The 14,624-nt window shown below is 51.5% G+C and overlaps 1 protein-coding gene across 12 annotated transcripts in view; it reads left to right on the top strand.

The window, feature by feature from the left end:
* ATXN7L1 (ataxin 7 like 1) overlaps positions 1 to 14,624 on the top strand; it is a 301,084-nt gene that overhangs the window by 255,730 nt on the left and 30,730 nt on the right. For 11 of the 12 annotated variants that reach the window (XM_033439150.2, XM_033439184.2, XM_004263365.4 and 8 more), the window contains 3 exons: positions 9,748 to 10,031; positions 13,051 to 13,133; positions 13,998 to 14,254. In XM_033439150.2, coding sequence (XP_033295041.1) covers positions 9,748 to 10,031; positions 13,051 to 13,133; positions 13,998 to 14,254 — 624 coding nt within the window. Of the gene's footprint in view, positions 1 to 9,747; positions 10,032 to 13,050; positions 13,134 to 13,997; positions 14,255 to 14,624 lie in introns of those variants that run through there. The other variant, XM_033439186.2, reaches the window with a different exon arrangement.

Genomic DNA, 14,624 nt, shown 5'->3' with positions numbered 1-14,624 from the left:
GTCCTTCATATCTGCAGAGCACATTGTAATTTCTAGATGCCTTCGTAGCCCCACTCCCTTTTTTTTTCGGTTTCTTTTTGTTTCTTTGTTGTTGTTTTTTGGCAGCACCGGGAGACTTGTGGGATCTTAGTTCCCCAACCAGGGATCGAACCCAGGCCCCCAGCAGTGAGAGCGCAGAGTCCTAACCACCGGACCGCCAGGGAAATCCCAATAGCCCCACTCCCTTTTGAGCCTCAAGGCTGCTCGGTGATGAGATGAGGAAACAGATCTCCCTGAGGTGGCACACACAGCTGGACAGGGGTGGAGCGGGGGCTGTGATAAAGATCCCCGCCCTCAGAGCTCCCTGAAGTTCAACCCCTTTCTCGCCCTTCACTTTGCTGAACGAATGCCCTCGGTCAACCTTTCTAAGCCTCGGGTTCCTCATCTATAAATTAAGGGTGAGGAGGAAACACGACCTCCCGTGTGGGCGCAGCCTACCGCCCAGCGCCTGGCAGTGCTCAGTGTGTGCATGGCAAGGGCATGTGAGAGGCATGAGGGATGGGGGGAGGTCGACAACACCCCTGCAGTGTTGTCGTCGCCATGGCTCCTCTACCAAGAAGAGAGACAGCTGCAGGCTGGTCCTTTCCTCAAGCACTTGTGCTGCTAGAGAGCTGCTTTGCTTCGTATTGTGTTATGTGATTTAACCTTCACTGCAAACATTGACTCAGTCATCAAACACTGATTGAGCCTAAGTGCTAAATAGTATGTATGTCGCTGGGATAACTCCAGAGTGATGTATGCACTTGGTCCAGCTCCCCGCCCTCAGGTAGTTCACGGCCTGGCCGGGCCACAGAGTCTTAGAACTAAAACCTTGCTCTTTGTTGTGATAAGTGTGGCAGAAAGACCAAGGAAGGGACAGCCAGCACTGAGGGAGGAGAGGACCCGTCATCCGGATCAGGGCAGATGGGGGCGTGTTCACCCTGAGGAGGGAGGCGGCACGGCAGCAGAAGGAACTGCCCACCCACGCAAAGGCCCAGAGCCAGGCGAACGGACACAGTGTTCCAGGAGCTAGAGTCCCGCGAGGCGCGGGAGAAGGTGCCCAGGGCGGGAACCGTCGGGGACCAGCTGCGAGGTTGGACTTGGTCCCCTGGGCAGTGGGGAGCCCACAAAGTCTTCTAAGCAGCAGGATAGCAGGGTCGGATTTGCACTGGTGGAGATGGATTGAGCACAGAGAGAGGCTGGATGATGATGGGATTTCGATACAGGTTCAGGCAAGCCGTGATGACGGTGAGCACGAGGCCTGAAGTGGTGACGCAGAAAGGGTGACACCGTGGGGGAAGGTCTCCAACTGGATGGTGATGTTACTAACGCAGAGCTTTTTAAAAACGCAAAGTGTATTTAATTCGGGGCAAAGCATTTCCTGAGTCTGCTGGAGGGCTTGGCCTCCTGGATGGAGGTGGCTTGGGTGCGGGGCTGCCTGCCCAGTTCTGGATTCCAATACGGAGGAGGAGGAAGAGGTCGAGAGGAAGGATGCTTCCTGGGGAAGTGGCCCCGTGAAAGAAGCTGGGAGCTGAGGCTCGGGCGCTGACGGCAGCCAGGGAGGCTGTGCTCAGAACAAGCTTCCTGAAAGCAAAAGCTGAGGGCCTGAGCCCCGGTCCCGGTTCCCTGCCTTCCCTGGCAGGGGGATGGAACATGTTCTGTGAGGGTCCCGTCTCTCCCTCTGGGGCAGTGTTGGCTGCAGGGTTTGAGGGAGGCAGTGAACGCGCTGGCTGCGCGGGCTCTGGAAGGCGAGGGGTAGGCCCGGCAGGCAGGGCAGCTTGTAGCTCCAGCAGCGGGAGCCGATGACCTCTGGTGGCTGCAGGCGGGAGCGCGCCCACTCGCAACTCCTGAGCCGAGTCTGGACTGGGCCGGCGCTGGGGGCTCCGTTCTGCCCTGCACCATCGCTCTCTCCAGAATCCACTTGCTTCCTGATCTCCTTCATCTGAAATCCTGCCCTGAAAGGCCCTTGATACCGTTTATGCCTTGATGAGAATTTCACTGGGTACTCATTTTCATTGGGAGGCTTTTCGTTCTCACATGTAGAAGGAAAGGCACTGAGCAGGTATGGTTGGTTTGGTCTGGGCTTGTCTTAAATTCCACCCGGACTCACTGCCCGGGGCTGCACCCCTGCAGGCAGGCTGGTCCCCAGTGCACTCCGGAGACAGCCTGTCCAGCTTCATGTACCCTCTACTGTGCCAGGACTCTGTTTTCCCTTCGTTATCTTCCTCTCTCCTCTGGCTTGCTGATTTTTCCCACGATCTTGGGGTATTATGACTCCCCAGGAATGTCAGGGCATTTAGTGCCCATTGATCTTTCATTGGGTTTGGAGACCACCTTCTGAGCTCCGTGCCTTGGGAAGCCCTGATTAACAGAAGTGTCGGAGACACTAAACAGAGGCTGATGCTGGAACTTCCTGCTTCCAGGGAACGTGAAGGAGCCTAGAAGGGGGCACATAGAGTTCTTCTTCCAGAAGCCGTCTTAGGGCCAGCAAGAACCCCCATTGCCTCACACAGGGCAGGGTTGCAGGAGACTACATGTTCGTGTGAGAGGAGGCTGGAGTTCCTCTCACTCTTCTAGAATGTGTATGCAGGTGGGAGCTTTCACCACTAGTCCAGGCTTGGGCAGTGACTAGGAGACTAGAGATAGAGAAGCAGGTGGGATTGTGAAGTAGGGCTGAGGGCTCCTGGAAAGGGATTGAGGCTGAAAAGGCTTCTTACTCGGCTCTGTCTTTCCCCTTCTGCACCCCCAAGAAGTGGTCCTCTACTCTGGGTAAATATGGACGGCCATCTGCTCCCACCCATCTTCCACTTATGCCCCCCACATCCTCTTCCACCCCTCCCCCCATCATGGGACCAGAAGGGCTAAGAGGACAAAAAGTTCTGATGGTGACAGTGACTTGCACCCCAGAAGCATCAGGGGCAGTAGGGAGAGGGGACGGTGTGATCCTCTCCCCCTTTTTGTTTTTGCTACAATTTATTGAGGACCAACTATGTACCCAAGCACCATGCTAAGCACTGTATATGTATTATCTCTGTTAATCACTTCAAATATCTGTCGTGACCTTCATTTTACTGATAAGGAAACTGAAGCCAGAGTAGTGAAATTCTGAGATGAGCCAGGCAGGGCAGCCTCACACGCCTGCCTGGGCTTTGCGCTGCGAAGCCATCCTGCCGAGGTGAGGTGGAACAGAGGCCAGCGCTCATCCACTTGCCAGGCTGACCGCCATCTTTGTTTTGTTTTGTGGTACGCTGGCCTCTCAGCGCTGTGGCCTCTCCCGTTGCGGAGCACAGGCTCCGGACGCGCAGGCTCAGCGGCCATGGCTCACGGGCCTAGCCGCTCCGCGGCATGTGGGATCTTCCTGGACCGGGGCACGAACCCGTGTCCCCTGCATCGGCAGGCGGACTCTCAACCACTGCGCCACCAGGGAAGCCCTGGCCGCCATCTTTTAATTCCCACAGAAGTCAGATGGCTTTCCCACCATAATGCATCTAGCAATAGAAAAGGCAGGATTTGGATCTAGGTCTGCCTGATTTCAAAGCCTGTATTCCTAACCATTATCCTAAGTTATCTTGCAACACCTTCCACATTCTATGACCTTACCAGAACAATGACAAAGCACAGACCCCCAGCTCAGCCCTACTCGTTCTCCCTGATTTGATCCTTCTTGCCTCTGGCCACGTTTACAATTTGTCAGCGTCAGCTTGTTCATTTCTCCCTGCCTCCTAAGGGAAAGTCCCACATCATTCTTCCCAGCAACTAACCGCCTCTTCCCGCAATTGATGGATGAGATCTTGACCTATCACCCAAGTCACTGATGAATCTTCTTGACACGCTTTAATCTTGGCCAGCGATGGGCCCCTGCGAGCTCCTGTGGGTACGACTCTGGGCTAGCACGAGACGCTGCTAACCAATCTTTTTTTGCCTCAGCTGCCAGGGCCGCTCACCCCCAGTAGCTGTGTGGTCTAACCACATTTTGCCAGCTTGCTGAGGGTGTGTTATGTGGGAGGGCATCCAAAACTGTGCAAAGGCCAGGAGAGATTATGCGTGGTGCTTCCTCTCTGCCCACCAGGCCTGACACTCAGCCACAGAATAATGTTAATCTGGCAGGTTTCCTTATTTCCCGTGCTCGGTGGTTGATTACCCTGTTTACGGTTTGCTTCAGGTGTGGACAAATTGGCTTTCTGAAAGTTTTCCCAAACGTTTTCCAGATTGAAAAAAATACTATGCATTCATTCGTCAGGATTTATATAGCACTTCCTGTGTCTGTTGTACCAAAATAGGACTTTGCAGCTCTGTTATTTAGGCCGATTCTTAGGGATTGCCTGACTCCCAGACTTCAAGCATGTCCCAAGCATTCCTTCAATTTAAAGAATCTAAATTTGACTTAATGGCCTGATAGCAGCCCCCAAAATGCATCCAAGAGAGCCAAGTAGAATTCCTTCTCTGAGGACCTTTTAAAATAAGGTCAATTCCTTTTGCTTTGGGAGGACTTACCTACTATTCCTTCTTGGAAGGCAAGAGGCTGGGTGAGATGACCCTTTCAAGGGTCAGCCAGTGAGTCAGAGATCCTCAGAATTCTGCCCGACCAGAAACACAGGCTCATGGGCCTTAGTGGAAGGAACTGGTGGGAAGAAATCAGACAGCAGAGAACTCTCATCAGACATGTAGCCCACAGCACAAATACCATATGTCTTCAGGCTCCTGCCTGTGAACTCCATCTTTCCCCTGTGCTGCTAAGTGGAACAGGGCTGGTGATGATTTCTGCAGGCCTAAAGATTTTCTGGACCATTCTTTTAAGGCTTATCTGTTGATGATGGAAGGATAAATCATGATCGCCAGGAAAGCAGAGCTGGAGGGAGAGCAGCTTGTCCCGCAACACGTTGGTGGCCCTCGAAACCACACCATAAGATTCTCCACCTCTGCTCTTTTGCAGACATCACTGGGCGGGGAGGGGAATCTACCTGGTGCCAGGAGAACCATTTTTCTTAAAGCCAGAGGACTCTCCTTGGTCCAGAAAGGTAAATTCAGACAGGCCAAGCACCCAGGAAGGAGACGCCGGCAGCCGAAGCAGCATAAAGAAGCAAGGTAGATCCAGCAAGGAAGATGAGGGGGGACTGTTCTCGGCTGTGGGATCCCTTCTGGGGACCCGGGACAGAGGCGCAAAGACAACAAGGAGATAAGTGCTCCCAGTGTATTAGACACAGCAGGGGCACAAGCTGCAGCCCTGGGCTCCCTGAGAGAGTTCCTCCCAAGCAGACAAAACAGGCATTATGAAAGCAGCAGGAAGAGTGGGGACACGTCTTTCCCTTTCAAACCTTGTTTCTCAAAGAAAGGACAATAGTGAGTTGATAAATGCAACTAATTGTGAGACCTCGGTGAGTGTGTAAGTGCATCCCTTAAGATTGAAAGGCAAGGAACTCGAGGGGCTTTTGTTAAACTTAGGGGGAACTAAGCAAAGAGGCTAATAAATTGCTTAGTTAGTAATCTGGGTGTTGCTCGTTCTCCACCCCTCCCAGCTCCCAGCAGCACATGGAGGTGCTGGGGCTCCTGTGACTTGACACAAAGTGGGAGATGCTCAAACTGTGACAGCAGGGGTCAGAATCTTTTGGCTTCTTTCCAAATGGAAAAAAAATGAGCCTGTTATTCAGGGTCTGCTGCCCGGGCTAGAACACTCTACTTATTGGCTGGGAGAGGTGATGGGAGAGGAGGGAGGGGAGTGGGGAAAGGGACAATGGGAGAAAGGAGAAGGCAGTCCTGAGATGATGGTGTTAGGGCAGCTGCCCTCCCTCTCACATGCGGGGGTCTGTATGTAAGTGAAACGGGACCTGGGGCTCTCAGTAGTGTCTTATGTTAGCCAGGGCTGAAAAAGATCAAACCTCTGGGATTGGCTTTCCAAATCCTGTGGTACCTTCTTGCGATCATTTGCTCCTTGTTCATCTGTTTGGGATCTGGGGACTGTTGCCAATAGTAGTGAAGAAAGGAGACTAAATTCTCTCAGCTGGACCAGTGGCTGACATTTATGCTGGGGAATGAGGGTGGTAAGATTAACTAGGAAAGTCTTTCTGTGTCTGTCTCTCTCTCTCTGTGTGTCTCTGTCTCTCTCTCTCTCTCTCTCTCATTTCCCCCGAGGATGTGTTTGACCCTTGCTACTATCACTGAGCTTCCTGCTTCCCTGTCTTCTCTTAACACCCAGCAGAAGTACCTTCTCAGTGCAGGCCACAAGCAGGTTGCCTTAGAGGGAAAGCCCAAAGCCTTTGGGGGAAAGAAAGGATGCTAAAGAAAAAAGGATCAGGGCTTCCCTGGTGGCGCAGTGGTTGAGAGTCCGCCTGCTGATGCAGGGGACACGGGTTTGTGCCCCGGTCCAGGAAGATCCTACATGCCGTGGAGCGGCTGGGCCCGTGAGCCATGGCCGCTGAGCCTGTGCGTCCGGAGCCTGTGCTCCGCAGCGGGAGAGGCCGCAACAGTGAGAGGCCCGCGTACCGCAAAAAAAAAAAAAGAAAGAAAGAAAAAAGGATCAGAGATGGTCCGCAGTCTGTCCTCCTGTCTGTCTGTAGCCCTTCTCCCTTAGCTAGTGGACACCCTTAGAATTCCCACCCCAGCAACTCAATCTTGCTTCTCTTCCCACTGCCAAGTGGCTGCTTACCTGGCTTCAGGGGTGTTTTTTTACTCCGTGGCTCCGCCCCTCACCTGGTCTTTGGAGCCCTTTGAAACATTCTTTCCTTAACACCCCCCCATTCCAATCCAAGAGGACCACACATCAGCCTTCCCTTCTTGTTTCTGATGCACTTGAGTCCCACATCCTGTCTCTGGGCACTGGGATTGAAGTCCAGCTGGAGTTACGGAAGCGTTGGCAGTAGAGGCTGTGAGTGGACCACGCTCAAGTAGTGGAGAAAATCCCAAACTAGGAGATCAGTCAGTCACACATATTCGCTGGCTTGGCTCAAGCTCAGTCACTAACACGCAGTCAGGAAGAAGCATGACCATCAAAGAGGTGAGTCACGTGGCACTGTTCCAGCGGCTGGACCTGCTGCACCTGTGCTCTCGTAGCTGCCTTAAGGGACTTGCTGGAGCTGGACTGTGACTTCAGGGGGGGAAACGCTGGCTGTACTGTGAGCATCTGAGGACCACTTGACTCGGTTTTTAAATTTATTTCATTTGGTCTAATTGCTCTGGATCATTCTATCCCAACATCATATCTCTGTCTGCTAAGCTCATGAGTACTCAGCACGCAACTCAGACCGGCTCATGGGACAAGAGCTGGATCTGGAGCGTGAAGGTCCTAATTTCCTTTCCTGAACTCACTTGGCTTCACAGGGAACTATATGAGGGGAGGCCACACACGTGCTAGAGAATCTTCTCACCTGGCTGCTAGTCCACGTGTTCACATCAGCACTTGAAGTTTAACTTTTTTGTAAAGAAAGAAAAGTCTGCAGGTCAAAACAAGAGTGACAGATAAATCAACAAGAGTTTTTTAAGCAGGCTCTTATGTATTTTTAAAGTCAGGATATTGAAGTATAATTTAAGTTACATGAGTTTGTAATTTGTGGGATTTTTTTTTTTTTTGGTTTGTACATTAAAATTTTTTTTTTAACTATAGTAAAATACACGTAACAAAATTTCCCATGTTAACCATGTTTAAAGTACAGTTTAGGAGTATTAAGTACATTCACATTGTTGTGCAGCCGATCTTCAGGACTCTTCAGCTTGCATAACTGCAACTCGATACCCGCTAAACTGTATCGCTAAACTGGATACTCCCCTGCAACCACCATTCTCCTTTCTGTCTCTATGAACTTGACCCCTCTAGGTGCCTCATACGAGTGGAATCATACAGTATTCACCTTTTTCTGACTTGCCTATTTCACTTAACATAATGTCCTCAGTGTTTATCCATGTGTCAGAACTTCCTTCCTTTTTAAGGCTGAATAATATTTCATTGTATATATATATACCACATTTTGTTTATCCATTTATCCATCAGTGGACATTTAGGTTGCTTCCACCTTTTGGCCACTGTAAATAATGCTATGAACAAAGTGTACAAATATCTCTTAGCGACTCTGGTTTCTATCATTTGTGTCTTTTAAAATTGAGTGAAGGAATGAGCCTGGACGTATTCCATATCCCATGGCTTTGCATTTTTTACCATTTGGAAGAAATCAGGAATGCAGCACTAATTTCACCAGGTAATATCTTTGCAGCTTCTCAGTGTGCTGACTTTTCAAGGGCTTCTTGTGCTCTTCTTTAGCGATAGGGGAGTGCTTTGAGAATTGCCATTAACTAGAAAGTAGCAGCAGTGCAGCTATATCTCGGTGATTGAAACACTCATCAAAGGCTGAACTGTCAGTGACTTGGTGTCTAACTAAAAACCACTGTTCCAGTTTCCCCTCACGTGGGGCTTGAAGTCCCACCCCATGCTTCCCCGGGCCAAGAAAGCACATGGTCCTGGGGTGAAGTCTCATGTCTGGGAGCATTGTGCTCCACTACTGAGTGCCCTTCTCACTGGCAAAGGCTTATAAATAACATGTGGGATCCTGTTCCACAGTCAGCAAAGGGGCAGGGGCTGAGGGGTTGCTGAAATAATTTCATGAACAAATTGATCAAAGAAATGATCTGTGAATGAATCTTAGGGAAGGGAGAGCCAGCCAGCCATGTGGGCAGATAAGACTCCTCACCTGCAAAACCAGCCTGTCTTTCATGTCCTCCATTGTCTGCAGGCATGTCTAAGCCCTCTTCTAGCCCATTTGGCATTCAGATAGCTCAGTCGGCTTCACTCTCAGCTCAGAAATGACTTGGGGGGCTGAAGTTGTTCCCATTCTGCCCCCCTGCAAGGAGGAAAGGGAATCTAGTTCAGGAACCAAAACAAAGCTTTTTCATCTCATCTCATCTTTTCAGACCCCAAGACAGAGTTCTCCACCGCCCCCCAGACACAGGGTCATCCAGCATGAAATGCACAGAAATCAGATGCATATCCGTTGCAGGAGAAATGGCAGGGAAGTGGGGCTAAGGTGACAGACTCTGAAGAGCAAACACATACACCTTTGTGCTCTGTCTTCTTAAAATTCATCCTCTCACCTGCCAGCCTTGAGACTTGCCTATTTACATAACTCGCTGCCTAAAATGGAATATTAGATAATGTTCCATGGCGGCTCACTCAGTTTGAGCCCATCCCCGGGATCTGAGTGATCCAGAAGTCCTCTGACAGTGTAGAGCGTGGCACGCTGGCCCGCAGCCATGCCTCCGTGTTGTGTGAGCTCCGAGCTAAACAGATGTCAGGCCCGATCGCCTGGGTGGGAGACCAGCCGAGCAGCGGGGGGGAGGGGGCGTGATTCAGCACGCGGCTCCGTGGCACAACGGCCTTCGTGGACAGACAGCATCGCCTCCTGAGCTTCACAGCAGGCGCCTTGTTCTGCCCAAGGTGCTGTCTCAGAGACTGCCGACTAAAGGGACTGAGAAAGGGGGAGCTGCAGGATCTACGGGGACAACCGGTCCAGGAGGTAATCAGTTCTGATGCCATCCCTGGCGCTGTGCCAGCCTCACACCCGCTCTTGGTCCTTTCCAAGGCGTGCATCTCCCTCCCATCAGAACTGGAATCCTGCTGCTCTCGTAGAGGAGGGGTATAAATAAGTGATAAGAAAGTGTCCTGATAATGATAAGCAGGCGTATCTTCTCCGCAGACCAGATGAATCAAAGAAGGCAATTGTGTGTGTTTGTTCATTTATTTTTCAGTGTTCCGGTTCCCGTAGTCAGTTTAGAGAAAATTCCTAACCTAGTGAAGGCAGATGGTGCCAATGTCAAAATGAACTCTGCAACCACTACTGCGGTCACTTTCTGCTCCACCTCATCCTCTGCCGTCTCCACCCCACCTGTCATTAAGCCGGTCTTGATGTCCAAGTCAGTGCCACCTTCCCCAGAGAAGATCTTAAATGGCAAAGGAATTTTGTCTGCCACCATAGACAAGAAACACCAAAATGGCACCAAAAACAACAACAAGCCTTACAGGAGACTTTCAGGTACGTGTCTGTGTCCTTCGAGTCTGGCTCGTGATCAGATTGCAGTCGAGTTGCGTCCAGAACGAGGGAGCGATGCTTTCTTATCATAGAGCAGGTCTGTTTCGTTTTAAGGGAGACACGGAGTTTACCTGCCAACAGGAACCTCCCCCGCCCCTAAAAATACAGGGGAGAACTGGTTCTCTTAATCCCGGGCCAGATGCGGTACCTCGCTCAGCCCAGCCCTGAGCAGCAGTTACCTTAGTGACCCCAAGGCAGGAGGCTCTGCAACCCCTCAGCAGTCTGTGGATTCGGAGGGTCTTGTCCTCACACTGACAGGCCGAACTGCCCCTGGGTTCCGGAAAGCAGAGTCGGGCAATCCACCGTGATATCTCCCAGTAGCTCAGGGCAGGCTTGGGACAGTCGCCTTGGTGCTGTCTGCCCATCTCCATCCTTTGGTCTCGTTGGTTTCCAGGTTGATCCTGTGGTCTGGGGCTGCAACTGCCTTTCCCACATAAGCAGATTGGAATTTCCATCTGGGAACGCTTGGACTGGCACAGCAGATGGGGTGTTGAAGGGTCTCTCTCCGATCTACTTGGTTGCCCAAGTACCTCAGGGTACCCAGAAAGGTGCACATGGCCAGTCCTTAAGACAATGGTTGCGCTTAGGGGCCCCCGAGTGGGTGATAGTTGCTTTGGGATTGTTGTAGAAGGAAATCCGGCAGTTTTACTTTCTCTAAAAGACCAAGAAAAGCTATAAACCTTATAACTTCTTCACACACTCTGGGCATTTATCAAAGGTCAACCAGAAAAAACAAAATACAGTTGACCCTTGAACAGCGCAGGGATTAGGGGTGCCGACCCTCCACGCAGTCAGAAATCCCTGTATAATTTCTAGTTGGCCCTAGCTGCCCTGTGAGAGTGAAGCTGTGTCCTCTGGTATGAGCATAATTCCTAAGCGCCCCAAGAATTGTGGGTCATTTTCATTTTGTACTTTGTGTTTATATGTGTTTCAGTTTCTCTATCTTACCTCTGTCACTTTTAAAAAGTTTACTTCTTAAAAGTACCTCAGGCCCAAAGCATTCTAATGACACAGTTATTTTACCCTGAAAATCTCTCCATGTCCTTTCCACCCGCTGTCCAGAAAGAAAGGCAGAGCCTGGTGCTCTCTTGAGGGCGGGGGCCTCACTGTGTGGACGGAGCCCCCCGCTCCTGACTGTCTCCCTGCAGGGAAGGTTCATCTTCACTCTGCAGAGGGGGCAATCCAATAGGCCTGTCTGGGCGCAGTGAGGCCAGCTTCCTCCTCCTGGCAGAAGTATGACCATGGCTTCCAGCCGGCACCTTAATCTGAAGTTGGTCGGGCATTTTTTGTGTGTTTGGGGATTTTGCATTTTGTTGGTGGTTTTGTCTCATTGGGTCTTTTGCTATTTCTCTCTCACTTTCACATTTGGCAGCCAGCTCCTACCCCCAGCCAAACAACCTGCTCAGTTCCAGGCCAGCACGAGGGCCGGTGTGGATCTGGGCACGGGTCTGACTCCGCCAGGCCCAAGGGAAAGAACTCACACCAGGCAGCCTTCAGCCTGGCACCCAGACCCTCCTCGGTGGGCAGAGAGGGCTCGTAGGAAGCGAACATCTCCAGGCCTAGCAGTTTTCTTTCCTTAAAAATGAAGCTTAAAAAAAGGAGACAAAAGCAAAAGAAAGAGGCAGGATGCATTTTGATAGTCAACCAGGAAATCTGTCTTGGACATGAGAATGGTTTTATTGCAAACATCATCATCACCACTGTCGCAACCTCCCCACAGCTCCCAAACCTTCTTTTAAAAATAGAATGCGTTCATTTATTATGGTCAGAGCTTACTCCACCAAGTTCAGGCAGTTTTTCAGGCAAGGTAACCTCTTTTTAGCTTGCAGCCATTGGAGGCCCTTAAGGAGACATTCCACCAAGTATATATACACCCCCCCCGCGCGCCCATCCACCCACCCGCCAATGCTGCTGCCCGTCTCCCTGGATGCTCAGAAGAGCTATGTCATTCTGCCCTGCAGGACTCAGGTGTTTGTTGGGTGCCTTCCAGAAATGGCACAGGTCATCAAGAGGTGGAACTTGAAAGCCTGAAGGGTCCTTAAGAGATTGCCGCACATCCCCTCGTTTCCCAGGGGAGGAGAGCATTTCTGTAATCCAGAAGGGGTGAAGGATCCAAAACGGGCATAAAAAGAGCAGATTCCTTAGAAGTAACCCCAACATGAGCCGTCAGGAGTCCAGCGGGAAGGCAGGATCTGGGGAAAGCCCGCCTCCCTCAGCAGGTCCCCGAGGGACCCGGCTTGTTCCCACCTGGAGCATCAGGCCTCAGTCCAGGGGCAGAGCGACTGTGACACTAACAGGCCCTGCCCTCTCTGCACCTTCAGGTTCAGCCCCAGTGTAAATCCCACACCTGCCCCTGCCCCTGCCTATATGTTCCTGAATCCGGGAAATGATTTTTCTGGCCAGCGAGGCTGCGTGGAAAGCCTCGTGCTGAGGACTTTGCAAAGCATTGAGAGAGGCAGGTCACACGGACATGTCAAGGAATAATCTCCCCCTTAAATGGCTAAAACTATTAGGGAGGCAGGGCAGGAAGGGTTGGTGATGTATTCTTGGAGCTACCCCAGGGGAAAAAGTGGCCCTCGGGCCTCAGGTGGTTCTCCCTGGTCTGCAGCCACCTCTGCCCAAAGGTACCGGGGGAATTGTTTGGAGTGAAAGTGTGAGAGCAACTGGCTCCTTTCCCTCCGCTGCCCACCCCCCACCCCCCATTCCCTTGTGCATTCCGATCCCTACCGCCTCCCGCTGGACTTGGGAATTCTTGGGTTCAGAGGGGAGCGCCATCTTCCCCCAGCGGTTCTGGAAGCATTTTAGCAGCCGGTTGGAAAAAAAAACAAACCAAAAAAAACAGATTGCCTGACAATGTCTCACTTGTTGGTGCAAATGTGCATTTTTTTAAAAATGTGGTCTTAATGCCAAATCCTATTTAGTCTCCTTTTTTCTTATATTTTTTGTTTGTTTCTTAAACCAGAGAGAGAATTTGACCCAAATAAACACTGTGGAGTATTGGATCCCGAGACAAAGAAACCTTGCACAAGATCCCTCACCTGCAAGGTATTTCTCTTTCCATAAAAAATACTTCCTGCTCTCGCTGGGGCCTTTGTCGAAATGTTTGCATGCCACTCTCTGCACACGGCAGGGTGTGGAGCCTCGACATGACCCCCAGCTGTTCTTTGTAAGGGAAATGCTTTCTTCTCTTCCATGGTAGCAGAGCGCCTGCCTCAAGCTGGCTGGCTTTTTAAGAAGGGAAAAAAAAAAAAAAAAATAGGCTTCCCCTGTTACTTGTGAGGCCAGACAGTAAATTGTATTTATAGGCACTCACAGGCGGTTCTAAACCCTGCTACGTTTTAATGTATGCAGGAGCAGCGCGGCGGCGGTGGCAGCGCCCTGAAAGGCAGCCCCGGAGGGGAGGACGAGCCGCCGTGCCCCTGATCCAGCCACAGCGGGGTGGCCAGGGGACAGCTGACCCAAGGCGGCCGCCAGTGGGTGGCCCCCAGCCCCGTATTTCATACTGAACTGCCAGTGCCTCTTGGGATGGAGGCTGTGGCCCTCTCTGCTTGGTGGCTCTGTGTGTCTGGGCCAAAGCAAGCCTCCCACCTGCACCTGGATTAACTCCAGCACGCCCTCACCGTTGCCTTTCATCAGAGAGGTTCTCATGGGTTCTGCGCTGAAGCTCGTCATCTTATGCCATTTTTTTGGAGGAAGCTTTGGCTTCTTAACGCCAGGAGCGTAGGGCACGGTTGCGTTTTGTGTGGTCTCTGCCTCTTCCCAGCCACAGAACAGGAGCTGTTGCCTTGAAGTTGACTTTTCAAGCACCTCTAAATTCCCATGAATTGCTGTTTCTGAAATGGAGGGCCTGGGGAAGCAGGTTTATGTGCTGATCAAAGAGGCTGTGCTTTCCGTCTCTCTTCTCCTTAGACTCACTCCCTAAGCCATCGGAGGGCAGTCCCAGGCCGGAAAAAGCAATTTGACCTCCTTCTGGCGGAACACAAAGCCAAGTCCCGGGAAAAAGAAGTTAAAGATAAAGAGCATCTCCTGACTTCGGCAAGGGAAGTACTTCCAAACCCATCCGGGCCAGCGCAGGACTCGCTGCCGGGATCTTCAGGGAGCTTGGGCCCAGAACCTAAAGTCGCGTCCCCTGCAAAATCCAGGCCACCTAACTCTGTGCTTCCTAGGTAAGTCCCACCTGGGCGATAGAAGCCTTGAGTCCGTGGTCAAGTGACCCTGCCTGGCTGGGTCGTATGTGGTCGGATCACGTGTGAAATGGGAGTCATTATCGTCCTACCTGGGGAGGTGGTTGTGAAGTGGAAAGGAGAGAATGGGCGTGAGGGGCTCAGCCCAGTGCCTGCCACGTAGCGTTCAGTGGATGTTACTGCTGTCACCGTTGTCATCCTCACCATGGTCATCGTTGCCGTGATTGTCATCCTCCATAGCAGACCTACATCCGACAGGATGTGTTTTCACGGCGTAAGAGTCAGCTAGAAATAAATAGCTGAAAGGATGACACTCAACCACCAGGCAACTTTCCGGTCACCTGAAAGTTTT

Source organism: Orcinus orca, chromosome 9 (assembly GCF_937001465.1).
Source record: "Orcinus orca chromosome 9, mOrcOrc1.1, whole genome shotgun sequence".
NCBI lineage: Eukaryota > Metazoa > Chordata > Mammalia > Artiodactyla > Delphinidae > Orcinus > Orcinus orca.
The sequence above is the reverse complement of the archived record's forward strand: the minus strand, read 5'-3'. Positions and strand labels throughout refer to the sequence as shown.